This window comes from Halyomorpha halys, unplaced genomic scaffold (genome assembly GCF_000696795.3).
Source record: "Halyomorpha halys isolate HHAL.00 unplaced genomic scaffold, Hhal_1.1 Scaffold1469.1, whole genome shotgun sequence".
NCBI classification, from domain to species: Eukaryota; Metazoa; Arthropoda; class Insecta; order Hemiptera; family Pentatomidae; genus Halyomorpha; species Halyomorpha halys.
Genome location: NW_027109240.1, coordinates 182,933 through 200,514, shown reverse-complemented (window position 1 = coordinate 200,514; position 17,582 = coordinate 182,933). Strand labels below are relative to the sequence as shown.

At 30.7% G+C, this 17,582-nt stretch overlaps 2 protein-coding genes across 2 annotated transcripts in view; both read right to left on the bottom strand.

Annotated features, from left to right (window-relative positions):
• Positions 1 to 15,144, bottom strand: part of Tbh (Tyramine beta hydroxylase) — a 23,040-nt gene extending 7,896 nt beyond the window's left edge. The window contains exons 1-5 of the mRNA XM_067047450.1: positions 14,983 to 15,144; positions 8,151 to 8,276; positions 7,795 to 7,944; positions 6,527 to 6,778; positions 1,750 to 1,868 (exon numbers count right to left, since the gene is read on the bottom strand). Coding sequence (XP_066903551.1) covers positions 1,750 to 1,868; positions 6,527 to 6,778; positions 7,795 to 7,944; positions 8,151 to 8,276; positions 14,983 to 15,135 — 800 coding nt within the window. The 5' untranslated portion in view covers positions 15,136 to 15,144. The remainder of the gene's footprint in view (positions 1 to 1,749; positions 1,869 to 6,526; positions 6,779 to 7,794; positions 7,945 to 8,150; positions 8,277 to 14,982) is intronic.
• On the bottom strand, positions 2,848 to 5,341 carry LOC106689796 (gamma-tubulin complex component 2). The gene has a single exon (XM_014434979.3). The coding sequence runs from the start codon at positions 5,270 to 5,272 to the stop codon at positions 3,140 to 3,142; it is 2,133 nt and encodes a 710-aa protein (XP_014290465.1). The 5' UTR covers positions 5,273 to 5,341; the 3' UTR covers positions 2,848 to 3,139.
• Positions 15,145 to 17,582: the final 2,438 nt, after the last annotated feature.

The following is a 17,582-nucleotide window of genomic DNA, read 5'->3' as shown; positions in this document are numbered from 1 at the left end:
TCGGAGGATTATCAGGGATTGTTAAGGATGAAAGATTAAGAGTTAATGGGTTAGGATGGTTAAGGAGTTTGGAATGAAAAGACACATATCTGTTTTGGGTCAAATCTGCAACGAATAGGATGTTATCTTTCAAATATTAAATAATATGTATTCATTAAAATTATATTTTTATGATTAATTGCAATCCTATATTGCAGCACATTCCTAAGAAAGATTATATTGAATAAATATCATTTGCTTTTTATGACATTCTTCATGTATTGTTTCAGAGAATGAGTATTTATTATGAATGAGGAGAAGATGGTTGGGAGTGCGGTCAATGAAAAACACAAATAAGTACGATTAACTTATTTGTGTTTTTCATTGACCGCACCCCCAACCATCTTCTCCTCATTCATCATCCACGGTCAACTATCTCTCATAATTATGAGTATTTATTATGTTTTTGATTTAATCCAGTAATAACATAAAAGTTGAAAAAACAATTTGTGCTTCTGAGTATGTTTTAGTTAGTCAGTTTAATATCTAAAATATATTTGTATGACAGCTGTCTTTTTTTTTCTGGTTACCAGTTTACACAATTACCATTCATTAATAACGTCTGTTGATATACATTTTATATTAAATTTGATTGTCAGAGAACTTTTATGGGAATCAGATTTTGCTAACTTATCAGCTGTTTTTTTCAATTTATTATATTTTGACGCAATAATGACAAAGTTTTGAAAGCTCAAAAGTATTTGAAATTTATTTCAAAAAGTTATTCATCTTTAACACACTTCAATAATTTGTATAACCTTTATTGGTCTTGGGTCATTACAGAATAATTCGAAAAGTTTTTCATCCGTAATTAGGAAGAAAAGTTTGTACTAGACTGTAAATATTTTTTTGATTGCATCATAGTCAACTCAAAAAAAAAAATTGTCATTGCATTTATTTTTACCTTTCTAAACCCTCAAATTTTGTTTTTGGGTCATTATCAGAAAATTTATAAATTATAAGTCTGGTCCATTTTCAACCTCGGTGCCAGTCATTGGGAAAATATAAGAACTATTCCACTTCTTTGATAGTAAATAAAAAAGATGTTTTTTCACTCCCTTATCATGTCTGAACCTTTAGATAAGGCACTTTCAAAAATTGTTTTTGATCTACAATTAATTGTTTTTTCAAATCACTAACTGATTTAGTGAATTATAACGTGGGGATGCTATTAAAAAAAAAAAAAAAAAAAAAGCCTCATTATTTATTGTAGTCATTCAGTAAAAAGAAATAAAATTTGTACGTCCAGGCATTTTTGTATAACTCCCTCATTTTAACATTTTTTTAAACCATAAATAAAGGTACTACGCCACTGAGAATTTTTCAACTTGAAATCATGATTTTTATTATTGAGATTTCAGAAAGTGAAATCTACGCATCTTCAGATAATGATCCTATCAGATTTGTTTATAAATTTTTATATTTTGGAATTTATTTATTCTCTCACTTCAACACTTACCAATAATGTGGATGCATTTAAGGAAGTTCTTAATGAATTGAAAACAAATGTACTTTGAGTTTCAATGAATATCAAGTTATTTTGATTTCATTGTGAAGAGGAAGGTAAACTTCTCGAATGTCATATCCATCAAAACCAGAATGAGCAGTAAGCGATATCGTAAAGAAAAATCTTGAGGAATACTACGCAAAATAATCTGAGAAGTAAAGGGAGGCATTTTTAATTCAAATAAACTGCTTCAAAATACTTACAGGGCATGACTTCCTCCAGCAACATCTCTATAGAATTGGAGTTGTGGAACGCTCTTTACACCATGAAGATATGACCAATTTGACATATTGCTGTTTATTTTAAATAGTAGGTGGCATATCTGACACAAAAAAATGTTTTATTTTTATTTAAAATAGTACATATTACTAAGCTAGTACTTTAGACTGTAGTTGTTTTCTTTTCTAAGGACGTCCTAGAGACCATCCTAAAACTATTATCGTTGTTAAAAATTAACTCAAGTTCACTTTTAATTCCAATCTATATAATATCTCAAACAAAAAGCTGTTTGTCAGATGTGCTTGTAGATATATTAGGGAACTTAAGAAATTGACTCTTAAGACTTCTTGAGAAAATCTATGTTATACTGTGCTGCAAGAAAATTTATAGTGGCAATATCAAAATAAATACCTGTGATAATTTAAAAAAAAAATTTGCATTGAACTCTGTTAATAATTTAGCTTTGTTTGTAATCTTATTTAAATTTATGTGCGTTTTCTCTATGTCACATCTTTTAATTTTATTAAGTAATTATAGTAGTAGGTCTAGACCTTGCTGTGCCCTGTGTGATATGTTATTGCAGGCCTAAGGGCAATTCCGAATTCGTAACCTTAAATAAATAGTTGATATAATACAAAAGAAAAGTATTTAACTTTATCAAAAGAAAAACAAATGTAAAATTAATATTGCATATATGTGACAACGGGTAAAAATCACTATTATGGATGAATTTAGTTCTGCAAAGCAGTTGTATTTAGTTTAGTACTATTTTTATGACAGCTTATATGCTCTATAATTCTAGTTTTAGGTTTTTTTGCAAGCCTCTATGTGTAACTATTATAATTTTGTTTTTTCAGTGAATAAATTAAGTTTTGTTTTTCAACAGTTTTATGTTGTCTTTCACATAGGATAATTAAATGTACATTTTGTTTTTGTGGCAAATACCTATTTTCACATCATTAAGATCACATATTTGACTTCTGAATTTGATGTGATTTTGAAATTTTGACAAAGAAAATTGAAGATAGGTTGTTTAATTACAAAACTACGATAGCTTTCATTATAAAATAATTATTGCAACAATTTGTAACAAAAATATGTGTAAAAAGTTAAATATTAGAGATCTAAGATAATAATCATTAATTTACAATATTTTGAAATATTTACAATAAATATACATTTTTTTTCTCTAAAAGTATAAGATTAGGGTTGTATACATAATACTTACAATAAAAAATAATAAATAAATAAATTGAGAAATTTTCATAGAAACAATAAGTGAAATTTCTTCATAACAATATTGTCTAACTGCTCTTTTTTTTTTTTTTTTTTTTGTGACTGTGTCAGATAAAATTATGATGTTTTCATGTTAATCTAAATTACAAGAGTATTTGGGTCATCATAGGTAGCTACAGCAGTTGGTATATGTAAAAAATCTTCAAAATAATTATTGTAATTACAACGTAATAGGATATTCCACAGTTTATTATTGGCATCAAAGGATGAAGTTTCAATAATGCTGTTAAAGAAAGAAATTAGCTGTTCTTGAAACTGAGAATCTAACTTTTCAATTGTTTCAGTATAAACAGCATGATTTTCAAGATCGAGAATCGACCCAAGAGATATAACAAAGTCACAAAATTCCTGACAAGTGCAAATTAAATTCTGGAAAAGAATAATAAGATCAGGTGCTGTCAGGAGGCAATCGTACATGCAGTTTTTTAAAAATGTCCAATGTACATCATATAAGGAGTCAATGCTTTCCACTGTTTCAACTGCTTGTATAAAATCATTCCAATTCGGTAACACTGCTTCTTCCATCATATAAAGAACCATGGATCGAATGAAATACATCATCTTATGGCGAAGAGCAAATGCTTTAGAAAAGCATGTTGTTTGTGAAAATGGTAGCGCTCTAACTGACTTATCCATTTGCCAAACCCTAAATAGCAATCTCTCTATATATTTGCAATAGAATAAATGTCTAAAAATCAACTGATAAGATGATATCACAGTTACATTGAAGACTAATGTTACAGGCCATGTTGAGTTGACAGAGAGGGCAAATGCCTGTAGACCAGTGAGCGTGCTCTCAGAATATTGCTTCAAATATTCTTCATATTCTTGCTTTTTGTGCAACTTCAGAACCTGATGCATCAAGTGGTTAGGCCTCAAACTCATAATAATATCGTCTCTAAACTCATCATCTAATGTAGATGGCAATCGGACAGCCATGTCTATGAGAGCTGCTAACCTTGTGGGTATCAAATTAGCAACTGGTTGATTCAATTCCTCTTCACAGCTGTCGAACAATTGGACAACAAAATCTTCTTGCTGTAGTAACAAATAACGTTTTACTGATTTAATTCTTTCAATTATAGAATATTCATCAACCATCAATGACAAAAGGTATTTACTTGAATGAGAATAAGCTCTCCTAATAGCATCTAAAAATTCAGTACCTTTATAGGTGTACTTCAATTCTTCTTCTGCAGCACGTTTGACATTCCAATCTGCATCTAAGCAATCCTTTATTACATTCAAATATTTTCCAGCATTTAATATTGTTGTCTCAACCAATTTTAAAAATGATGGAGTACAGGACTTCCTGATTTGATAACTTTTACTCCAATATTCATCAGGAAATCTCTTTTTTGAAAGTTGGACCTTTGGGTTTCCAACAATCATAAATTCATCAAAGGGGTCATAAATATCTCCATTAAATATCCACTTTTGAACAGATACCATAAAGGGTGCAGCAGCTTGTTCAACCAGGAAAACACATATTTCATGTTCTTTAGTCATATCCATTAATGATGAAGTGTAGTCAAGAAGATAATTCAAGGTATCTGCTCCCCTCAGCCTATTTACTGCAATATGCTTTGCCAAGAGTGATAGTGTTTGAAGAGGGTGATTAACTGGTTGGATTGAAAACCATAGATTATGTAAATTTATCAAAGATTTATGATGCATTTTTTCTAGTTCGAGAATGAACAGCTTATAGCTACGAATTACGTTGTTCATGGCTGCAGCTAAGGCTTGGTTTACTCTGCCAACTGAGAGCTTTCTATTATCTTGAATAAATCTCATAACCATTGAGAAATCTGATGCCATCACTAAACATTTTTTAGCAAGCTCCGCTAATTTTAAATCAATCCTATTGTTAATAGTGAATGTTCTTACTGCCCATGGTTCTTCCAGAGGTTCAGGTACAATAAATTGCCCACTGACTCCAAGAAAACAAGAAAGTAAATCTTCAATTAGTGGAACCTCTTGTGAAATGGATGGGCCTGGTTCCACACTGGGTTCCATCGTAGGAACTATAAAGTCTAGATTCATCTTAGGCCTAAGTTCTGGCCAGTGGATGATTTCAACGACTTGAGGTGTCAAGAAACTGCCATAAGTTCCTTTCTTTTCTGCCTTGGAGCATTCTATAGCTCTAAAAAGCCTTTCCCTTACTTGAGGAACTTCTTCATTTGTGAGAGAGCTTCTCGAAACAGAAGCCATTTTATTTTAAAGCGAATCACTACAACACATTAACGACTGGTTCTAGTTCCGATTGTTTATCAAGCAAACTGTTGCAGTAACCTTCGATGTAAAACAGCGCGCAAGCGCGCAGGACCAAGGAGGTCGGATAATCGATGCTTTAGTTCTGTGGCTTTATTAAGTAGGCGTGGTCCGCATCTTTGATAATCCTTCCATGTCCTACAACTATGAGAAAATTTATTTTCCCTATTTTTAAAAACGCTAACATAACTTAATCAACAAATACTAGTATAAAAAAGTTTTTGAATTTCATCTTTTAATTATTACCGAAGCCTTGGGTGTCTGATCTATCAATTTATTTGCATTTTTTTCTCTGTATTATTTTTTACTTTAATCAAATTTTACTTTTGAATTCATACTGTTTTAGTTTCGCTCAAAAATAGTTGGTTTTTTTAGGGCACATGTACGAAAAATAAAATCATTTTCTATAGGCACCCTGTCGACGGAAGAAAAAGTATTTCGTATCTGAAGTATCATGATGACATGAATGAAATAGATGACAGACAGATTTTATTGTTGACAGTGCTTTAAGCTATGTCATTGTTGAGTTCGAATCGCTTGGGCGACAAGGCTAGAAACGATTCCAGGTCTACATAAGTATCTGTTTACTGGCTCATAAATATCTATTTTACATTATATTGAAATAAGATTATTAAGTCTTTAAAATAAAGTACCATAAAATGTTGATAATCGTTTCCATTTTAAAAATATAAACAGATATCACTTATAACGCTTGTAAGTGAAAAACCAGTTTTAATTATGATTTATTGTAGACTTCTTTGGTTAAGAATTTTCTAACTGATTCGCCATACATCCCGGTGTCCTAAAAGATATTTTCCGAACATCTTGCACCGTGGGCCTTACTAGCTTACCACCATAGCTTTGGTCTTCCTTGTCGTCTTGTTCCATCTAGCATCTTGGTGAGAATCTTCAGGATAGCTGAGTTTTTCATGCTGGCCCACTGAAATTTTTTAGGAGTTGGAGGCTAATGACATCTCATTTGTTAGGTCGTGCAGTTCCTGGTTCAAACGCTTTCATCTCTTATTCTTGACTCTTTTCTTCACTAAGCGATTAAGCGAATATTTACAAGTAAAGCCTATTGGGTCCGGCCCTTTCATATATTGCATATTAATGTATTGAAATGTCGAAATTAGTTTGTGTGAAACGCCCGAAAGTTAATTATGGAGTGTGAATATGAGACTGATGTTTACTAACCTGCACTAAGTGATGCCTATTGCTTAGTTGAGGAGGGAGTTTGGTAACTCTGCAGTAGTAAGTTGTGTCAACGCTAGGCACAGATATCCCTCCGGCGGTAACTGTCAGGTGCCAAGACTCCTCTCCGGGAATGAATCCTTGGCTGGGCGGTTTCAGAATCTCAGTCCGTGTGAAGCCTCCTTCCAATGAGCAGAGATTCCTTCCGTCAATCCGCCCGTCACCAACGGTCCATACAATATGCGTTGTTCCACGCTGAAAAACAACCAGTGATATAATTGCGATAAAGAACGTGGATATTCACTTGATTGTTTGTTTAGTAGGAAATTTTTACTTGTTGAATTATTTAACAAGTATTGCGTATTTGGATGCATGGAAATGAAAACAACAATTAGAGCAGTAATACATTCCTACATAATGAATGTATTATAGTATAGAACGGAACGTTCCGGAAAACGAAAAATCTAAACTCAATTAAAAATCACTGATAATATACAGTAAAAACAAAAAGGAAAAATCTTGATATGTAGAACGTTCAGGCGCGTTTAGATCGTTCTAAAGAAACTGCGGTAGAAGGGTGTTTTAAGGAATGATTGTATTATTGTATGATAACAATTTTGAGGCAATACAAGTCCTAGAAAAAAATTATTTCAGGTTATTCACCAGAGATGCAAATCTATCAAAATTAAAAAAAAATATACCATTATCAAAATACACTAAAATGGGACAAGTGAGTATCAGTAAGTAACTGCTAATTAAATAAAAAAATGGACCTTTTGTGGACCTCTTTACCGTATTTTAAAATGTTTGGAATTATAATGTTTAAAAGTGCAATTATCTGTAAAACCCTCTGGAAACGTAATAAAAACAATTCTTAATCAAGCCTTCACAAAACATAGTTGAGTGCTATTGCCTCCCGCGGACCTCTACAATAGAATCTGATTCTCGCTCGAGCTGAACTGGAGTAAGGAATTAGGAAGTGGAGTAAGAATTAGTCACCTGAGGAATGCTAGATAATAATTTTAGTTCTATCCATATCTTGGAAAAGTCTGTCCAAGATTGGCGGTGAATAAAAGAAAATTTAGGGTTCCGTCCTGACTAACTAGGGCAAATCAGCTTTTGCCTTCCTTTTTGACTTATGTTGCTCTTAAAATTTAATACTTACGTTGTTAATATTATGCACATAGAAAATTTTTTACCATGACTTAATAATCATTATTGCTAATTTGTTATTATATAATGAAATATATAAGTCTTAATATCAGTGATACCTCAATAACGTAATCCTGTGGCTCGCATGTATCGAATTTCCTGTAAAATGAGAACCTGCTGGTATTGGAAGAAGTCCTGGTATGCCTCAATCCTTTGCAGTCTTGCGATTGGTCTATCGTGAGCAAACACTTATCATCTGTCCAAGCGTCCTATGAAATTCACAGTTATTTGCAAAAATCAAATAGGTTAGGTGAAATTTGAGTATTCCCTTCTTATTTAGAAGAAAGAATTGGAATAAAGAAGTTTTGAAACAAGAAAAAGGAAATTCTTGTTTTATTTTTCTATGGCTATAATAGAACTATTACTGTATTAATTATTGTTCACCGCTATATGGAGAGATTATTTCCATACTAACCAAGATCCTGGCTCTGCCAGTTTTGTCCGACACGAAGATGCACCAATCTGCGTTGCTCCTTTCTCCACGATCGGAGAACCCGATTCCGAACCACTTATTGCTGGAGATGCTGGCTTGTACTTCAATCTGAAACAATGATAATGATATGAAGCGTTGAATTCCAAAACTAGCCAAGTCCATTTTCAAATTTTCATTTATTTTTTGTTAATTAAAAGTTTTGGTACTAGATTACTACGAGGTAAAATGATTTTATTTAAAAAACAGTTAAACCTCGTATTATTTGACTGTTTTAGGAAGAAATACTTTCATATAGTAATAAGCAGCGTCTGACGTGATGTTTTTATTTTAGACGCATAAATATTTTTACCATTATAAATGTTTTATTATGTAATATAAGTAATGTAATTAACATGAAATAGTGTTTTTTTAGAATCTCGAATTATTTTTGATTTTTTTAAACAGCTTCCTTATGGACTACAGATTTTCCACTTATAAAAACTTCCTAGTTTAACAAGGTTGATGTTCATACTAATTAAGCTTAGGTCTGTTGATATTAAGTTGAGATCCGCCACCAGTTTTGTTAAAATATCTGGTGAACAACTTTCACATATTATTGAAATTTATATTTCTTTAATTGAAACTAATTAATATCAATTTTTTATATTAATTGTGTACTTATGAATGTGATCGGAAGAGATCGGGCGGTCTCGGATTTATCCGAATCAAACTTGTCACTATTTTTCTTTTAATTATTTAATTTTTGTATTAATAATCCTTTGTTTATCATTGCTAACAATCTGTACTAGTTATTTATTTCAAATAACTAAGATGTACCTTTTTTAAAAACCTCACAGAACTTTCTCATACTATTAAAATCGGTATTTTAGGGTTTCTCAAGGAGAAAATAACTAGTATCAACTTTGATCCTCCCAAGAATACAACTGTTTAACAATAAATATCGAATATATGAATGTGATTGGAATAAATCATGTAGTTTCAGTTTTTTCCAATTCGAACATCTGTCTCCATTTATCCTTTTTTCTCTCCATTAATTGTTTATCATCCTTTTTTTTGTGTGATATTATTATAGATAACAATGGTAACTAGTTATTTATTTGAAATAAGCAAAATTAAAGGTACTTAAAAAAATTCAAAATATATAAACATACGTTTTTTTTTTAAACAAAAGTATGTAATGTTAGTATAACAAATGAAATTCTCCTTTTAATAATAAAGAAATTCAAAAATTGACTTAAAATAATAAACGTACTTAGTATAGTTGTTAATGACTATACAAAATCGGAGGGAATCACAGCTTATTTAGTTAACATCCCTCAACCTATTAACATTGTTTCCATGTTATACGAGGAGGTTTTCCCTAAATAAAGGGGAATTCATTTTCCAGTCGGAAAATGAAACTTGCTATTACTTTTAACCCAGTATTAAAAACTGTATTATAAATCTAAAAATAATTTTTTTTTTTAATTGATATATTGTCTTAATTATTGATGTGTACTGGTAGCTTATTCCATAGTTTAGGAACTTAAAATTATTTCACCGAAATCCATCATTAGCACTTTTTTTCTTTCTAATTTTAACTTTTTCTTCAAAGGCTTGAAAGCTAAAGAGTTCTTGAAAGTAAAAAAGGGGGAGGAATTTAATTCTGAATTATTGAAAACTTTCTTTAATAACCCAGCCGCTGCCAGTGATGTAAATTATTCATTATATCTTAATTTGTCATATTTTTGAAACTTTGTATACGTCCATCTATGAGTGTATTTTTCTCAATATCGACCTTTGTACGTGTTTTGATCTTTTCGATTCACTTTTGAAGGATAGTTGTTGGTGATGCATAATGACGTTTTTATAATTAAAATATTTAATTTACTCTTCTTTATTTACTCATGATTAATTTAAATACAGTCTAAAACGTCGGATTATCCTCGTTGCCAATACAACTTGCTCGTCTATACATGATGTTTCATGTGGAAATGTCTGTAGTTAAAGAGAGGTTAGTCCTTTTAAAAATATTTCATTGTCACCACCTCACCTTGCTATCTCAATCCTTTGACTAGATATGATTTTTACAATGGTTTTCTAAGAAAAACACGTTTTTTCCTCCATAACAATCCTAATTTCCCTATTGTAACTGAAGATTTGGACATCCTGTTGTAAATTCTATATTTATCTATTTTTATTATTGCCATTACTACTATTTTCTTTTTTTTCTCTCTTCTAAAGAATTATTAGTTTTACCTATTTATTTTATTTATGTAAATATATTTTTTATAATTAGTCATAATCATTCAATATTTATAGCGTTGTTAGTAGTTAGGGGTGTCTATTGCACGAGACTATGCCCTCCCTTCATAATCAATTCTTAAACCAAAAAAAATATCTGTTATAATTACCATTTGAGGCCTGGGTATTAAATGAAATAAAAATTACAAAATCAAAAATTATAAAATAAAAAATGAAGAATATTAAACTTTTGCCGCTATCTTCGGGATCTATTATAAATTTTATGAAGCAGAGCAACCAATTTGTAGGAAATATATAGCTTTGTCAACCAAATCAAAGTAAACAAGTAAAAATGAATAATTTCTTTAAATATTTGTTATTTTCTCACGCAATAATTGTTTTTAATTTACGATATTGTTGTTTAAAGGAGTAGTATATTTACATAGAGCTAGACCGTTGTGGATAGTTACTGTCATTTCAAAGCTATTGAAGGCAGTGTCATTGCTAGAGATTTCTAACTGAGCGGTTAGTTTTTTATTTAATTCTGATTACTGTTTTATTATAACCAAATTGAAACATTATAGCTACTCAATTAAAAGGTAATGTAATTATTTACAAAACTTAAACCTACATCATCTATATCCGATCAGTATAAGCAAAGATGATTTTTTTTTTTTTATCTTAAATCTTGAAAGAACAAATATCTCTCACTTACGGCATATTTACTTATTCTAATGTTATACAATCGACTGAATAAAAAAAATAATTTTTAAAAATTTAGCATTTTAAAGGCATTAGGAATTTGTTTAAATGAAAAAAAAGATTAATAAAACCCCATATATGAAAATTGTCAGTTTTGTTGAATTTTAAATTTTATTGAAATGTATTTACCTGTTTAGAGTTAAGAAATAATTAAAACGTAAGCAATAAAATTAAAAGTTATTCTTGAAAATTTGTACAAACATAGAATTCCTTCAAAATGTTTAATATATAATTATGTTACTTTTGATTGTTTTGACTCTAGTTACTATATAGCAACTTTGTTTTTTTAATTATCTTGCTTAATATTCCTTTTCGAAAACGGGAGACTCTACCAAAATCTGTTATTTTTCCGGTTAATTAAACCACCTTAACGAGTTTTAGGGGAAGGCTTCGTTATACCGTGACGAGGACTTGTCGCTCAAAGCTATTTATTTTTTTTTTAATTTGCTGATTATGTTTATAAACTTTAATATATATCATCTAATTATTGTAACAAAATCAATTGCTTATTTGTTCTTTCACGGAAAACTGAAAATCGCATTATTAAAATCTGATAAAGTTTACACGTCAGAAATATAAAATATAAATGCTTTTTTTTTTTATTTCTACATTAGATACAAAATATTGTTGGATTATTATAATATTCATTTAAATTTTATACTGATATAAACATTTGTTTTTTCTTTTTGTTAATTTTTATTATTTTTCCAATTTATTAGTGTTAGACATTTTATTTTTATTTTTTAAAGTTTTATATTTTACCGTACATTTTGAATTTTGTTGTATCTTTATAAAGAAACTTCCAGAAAAGATAAAGAATCTTATTATAATTAACTCTTAACTTACCTTGTTCCTTTCTTAATGTTTCATTGAAACAAATGAAAAAATTTAAATTCATTTAAGACTGAATAAATTTTAAACCGAGTTTGGTTGAACCATGAGTTAAGAAAATTATTTCTGTAAATTCGAGTTCTTCTCATAGTCATAGCTTGCACCTAATTGTCTGACATATATCGCGAAAAATGTCTTGCATCCACTAACATAATTCTATCACATTAAAGTTTTTTTTTTATTCTTTCCAAAAGGCACTCATTGTCAAAGTTAAATAAGGCAGAGATGAAATTTTGAACTTGAATCTTTTAATCTGTTTTAACTGAATCGTTATGGGCTTAATGGAGATAAGGCAAAAAAACTTTATTCTATTCCATAGAAGTTTAAACACCCTTACATGACATTTTAGGTATATGAACGTTAATTTCAATTGATTATATTCAATATAATATATTAAGTACAACTGAGAAGTACATTAAATATATTATAGTAATAATAAACAACTTGACAAATAAAATGGATAAAATTGTTATAAAAACGCATTTATGGTACACTTAATAGTACTTAAGCAAAACATTTCCTACTCACGTATCATGCACTGATTTTACGATCTACATTGAAACTATTTTACATAAAATGACGGTTGAGTGTTAGTTGTAAAAGTAACTATAAAACATAAAATATATTTCAGATAGTGAAATAGATTTGTGAAATTGAGCTATAAATGTATAGAAGCTGTAATCATAAATGTATTGTCTACATAATTTAATTAAATGTTTTTCTTTAAAATTTACTATGCATTATGAGAGGAACGTTGTTTTCGGAACAGATCCTTTTATTTGGCGTTAATACATGACCCGTCTTCAGCTATTCATATAAAGCTTAATAACCGCGTTCTAATACCTTAGGCGCCTGATATTTTTTTGATTTTGAAATTTTCATATTTACATGACTGCAACTATAAAAATATAAAGTGGAATACAATGAAATATAAATTTATCTACTTTTAATTAATTGTAAATCAGAAGGATCATTCTCCTCAAATGGTAGAATGTCGATTACACTTTATCTAGGATTTTTTAGAAAGTCCTAATCTAGTCTGAGTTCATTCCTCAATTATAAAATCTAAAAATATATATTATCTATAAAAAAATCTGTAGTATATCAGTTTATATCTGACATTTATTTCATACAATATAACTTTTATTCAAGTCCCAATACATACCTATTCACATAGTCTTTAGGCATTTCGAAAACCAATATTTACTGGGACTGTGTTCCAGGTAAACGTAAAGTTAAACAGAATATTAATTTCATGATGTTATGGTTACGTATTCAAATGTTTACAGCTACATATTCTAGCTATATTCATTGTATAGCTATTTTTTCCAAGGAACAAATCTAAAAATGTACTTAATCACGATTAAGAACACGCCAGGAGAGTTTATTTCAAAAACCAATAATTATCGCAACGTTTCGGGACTGTCGCCCCATCTTCACGTACCCTACAATTAATAAATTCACGAGTTATTTGCTGTATGAACTCAATAAATGAAATTGTTGATGAAATACGCAGAAAATTTCATCAAAAATTTCATTTATTCAGAACATATAGCAAATAACTTGTGAGCTTATTAAATTATAGTGTTTGTGGAATGGTCACTAAACAACTAATGATTGATTTTTTAGATAAAAATATTTAAGGAAAATATAGAAGGAAAATTATTCCCACTAATAAGACAAAACACTATATTGTTTATGTAGGTTACTCTTTAAACAACTAGTTATGGAAAGGCAAATGGTAAGGTAAAAATGATAAAATCCATATTTCGGTTATGGTTAGTATGGCAGTAGTAAGATAGAAAGGTGAGTTTGGTGGCACTAAAATAAATTCTTATGATATCCGTTTTTACAAGCTACCCAGATAATCATGGCCAGCTATGAGAATCTAATTATCATCTAATATTTACTGACCAGCTTTATCGCTCTTTTCATGGGTTTATTAATATTATTTTAAAAATAGGAAAAGAAGATTTATCAAAATCGAAGTGTACAAGAAAATGATGGATCGGAAAAGCATCGTCTACACTGTGGACATTAGGGATGTGTGCTGAATAAATTTCCTCTTATCCATTTAAAATTCCGTACCTCTTTACCAGAGATAGTGTATTATGAATTAAAAATTAACGGATTTATATAAAATTAATAATAATTAACGGAGTTATATAAAATTTATAATATTTTTTATAATTAAAAACGTTATAATTTACAGACCAAATGAGAGATGTTATTGCCATTTTGTGTAATTACTTTTATAGCATTTCCTCCAAAATATTTCAAATATATTTATTTATTTATTTATTTTTTTTTATTTTCTTTTCGATTTATCAGTTTTATTAATATTGTTTTAACAAACAAGTTAACCCCTGGTTTTTCATGTTGTAACTAGTTAGTTGTAAATTATAGTATTAAAATGAAAAAGATAATTTAATAAAAAAAAAAAAAGAAAATTGTGACTTGATTTGTTTAAATTTAATTTCTTCCAATAAATCATGGTAATTATGATTATGCTCTTAGAGTAGAGTGACTGTTGGGAGATTCATGCAGATGAATGAGAAATTGGATTTAGTGGATACTACTTTCATTTTCGTATGAAAAATATATATAATGGTAAATTAATTACAATTATTAACATTTAGTGATATACGGTGGTTCAAACAACTATTTAATAACCCCTGTTTTTTAATAACTACAATTTTTTAAAGTATCATTCAATGATGGAATCATTATTTACTAAGACTCGTTTAAAATGTTAACCTTTCTAGCTTATGCGACAGTAAATAAAAGTAATTAATCAATCCAATATCCCCCATTACTTAAATAAATTTTATTTTTATCAATTTGCTTGTCATACTGCCTCTTATCTTCAAAATTTTACGTTATCCTTTAATTATCAAAACATATAATCAAATTTATTAAGTGCTTGGAACTGAAATACCTGTATCGTTGAGTCAACGTAGTCGAGGGTCCAGAAGAAGCGATGCTTGGCCTGAGGGTCGAGGGGGAGGACGTAGACCCCAGGAGGGGCCTCGGACCCGCGGGCAAGGGCCATGGCCCAATATGTCACCACCACTGCTAGCCACTTCTTCATCACCACTGATCGCTGCTCGTCCCCAACACAGGCTTATCCCTTATGGTCCTGGCGTCGGATCTGTTCGGTCAGCTTCGGCCTCCTTCGGTATCGTAAGCACTTTAATCAACATTTTTAAAGGGTACTTATCGCAGTTAAATGAGCAAATATTGCACACTTTTAATACTTAGCATATATAATAAAAAATTCATATCACAGGATTGGATGGACGCTTTGCTACATATGACACAAAAATACATCACCGTTTCAAATGATATCAAAGTTTGTTTTTTTTTAGGAGGAAGTAAATTTAACTCAAAACCAAAAATGGTGCTAATCTCTCAAACCTCATGTGTTTAATTCAAATTGTTACCTGTTATTATGCATAATTATAATTTTAGTGTTATTTATAACAATCTTTCCAATAAGGTATGATGTGGAGATGATTAAGGAGGTTCTCAGCACTCAACCTATCCTTCATATCTGCAACAAAGACTCATATCCAAGGATTAAATTACCCAACTACTTTAAATCAACATTATATTAATATTAAAATCTAAAATATAATAAAGTACTTTAGTCTCACTTAGACGTATTTTCATTAGAAATATTTAAGAAATAAAAAAAATTATAATAAAATGGCCAACATTTTTTTTCTCAATGAAGGAGGCCAGGAAAAAAAAAATTATTTATAATTTTCCCATAAAGCCAGCGGCTCCTGGGCCAATATTGTAACCCCCGTCTTCAGTGGACCCAGCCCAACCCCTTATAATGTCATATGGCAAAGGAAGGGCACCAATTACGTTTATATATACTTAGTTATATATTAATATTGTTATTGTTATTTATAATAAACGAGGTAAAAAAAAATTAAATTAAATAAAATGTATAATAAAAATATGTAAAATAAAATTTATTCATGTCATGTATTAACCAAATATAAAAATAAAGGAGGTTACGAAAAAAACAAACAAACAGTAAAATGTCAGTTCTGTGATAAAATTCCAATAAGTGAGTCCTTTTTGCAGGTATCAGAGGTCAGGTGGATCGCCTGAAACACCGTAATCCTCTGCAAAGAAGAACTGTGTAATCGGGTCAAATTTTAACCGATCGGAATAATGCTTTAGAGCTGTTTTGTTTTTTAAATTCATTTATTTATTTTTTACGAGAGTCAGTGGAAATATTCACAAGGCATACCTACATATAGACCCATACCTATCCTTGTGGGATTTTTACCCAATGAAACCACCTCCCTACCCCTGTTCATTCCTCTCCACGGGACCGTCAACCACTCCAATTCGCTTCTTTCTTCTGCAAAGCGCATACAAGTAAAAAACACGTGTCCAATGTTTCTTTAATAGCTAGACTTGCACGACATTTTGCAGCGTTGTCCAATTTAAAGCAGTATTAGTAGGCTAAAGTATCCATGTCCGGTCAACAGTTGGGTTTCATAAAAATCCACCTCACCATGTCGGCAACTTACCACAAATCAACATCGTGTATTAACTTATAAGTCCACCTACCGGAATCTTCAGCTTCCCAACGTTGTTGTCATTGATTGATAGCTATTTTCCGCTCTTCTTCCCTCGAAATGCGAAAACGTCTTCTATGATGCTTACTTTTTTCTTCAGCAAGAAGTTCCACAGGCGGCATTCTGGCATCACACACGCCACCTCATAGGAAACTGTTAGAAAAGCACTTTGCAATAAAAGCAAACCATCTGCCTCCTGTATGCTTTGGTAACCATCGTTTCTTTCTAAATTCCATACAGCATGATTGAGGGGACGGCAGTAGCATGAAGCCTTTTGCTACTTCCCAGTTTTGCATAAGTCTTCACAATAATGACGTTACTTTAGCAGATTTGGCGTTGATGTGCTCCCTGTTAACTTGAAATCGGAGACGTGCTTCGATCATGACTCCTGGTTATTTCAATCAAGACTAAGAACGAATTTCGTGTCTGCCTAGTGCGACATTGTTGATCTGGCTTAGCTTCCTGCTAGTGACTAAGAAAGCCTAAGTTTAATGATCTGCAAGTTGTAGGCCCACCAAAGTCAGCCGACCTCGATCCGCAGCAACAATTTGTTTGCTAATGGGATAAAGATTTCTAAGTACTTCGTAGCAGCTACCACTGTAATATCTACAAATCCCACTACTGTGCATACCTCCGGCATTATCAATTTGAAAATTGCGACGTACATAGCTTTCCAGAGGAGGGGGCCTAGTTGGGAGCCCTGTGAGACCCCACAGGTCACCTTGAATGTCCTTTAGTTAATGTCTGAAAGGTAAAACAGGACTGTATTCCATAAGCCGCCTGTAATAACTCTAATTAGATAGACTGGCACCACCATAGTCCATATTTCATCTAATATGCAGATCCATCTTGCAGTTTTAAAAGCATTCTTGACATCTAGGGTGATGATTGCTGCATAACTCTTAGTACCTCCCCTCCACTTTACTCCTGCCACTGC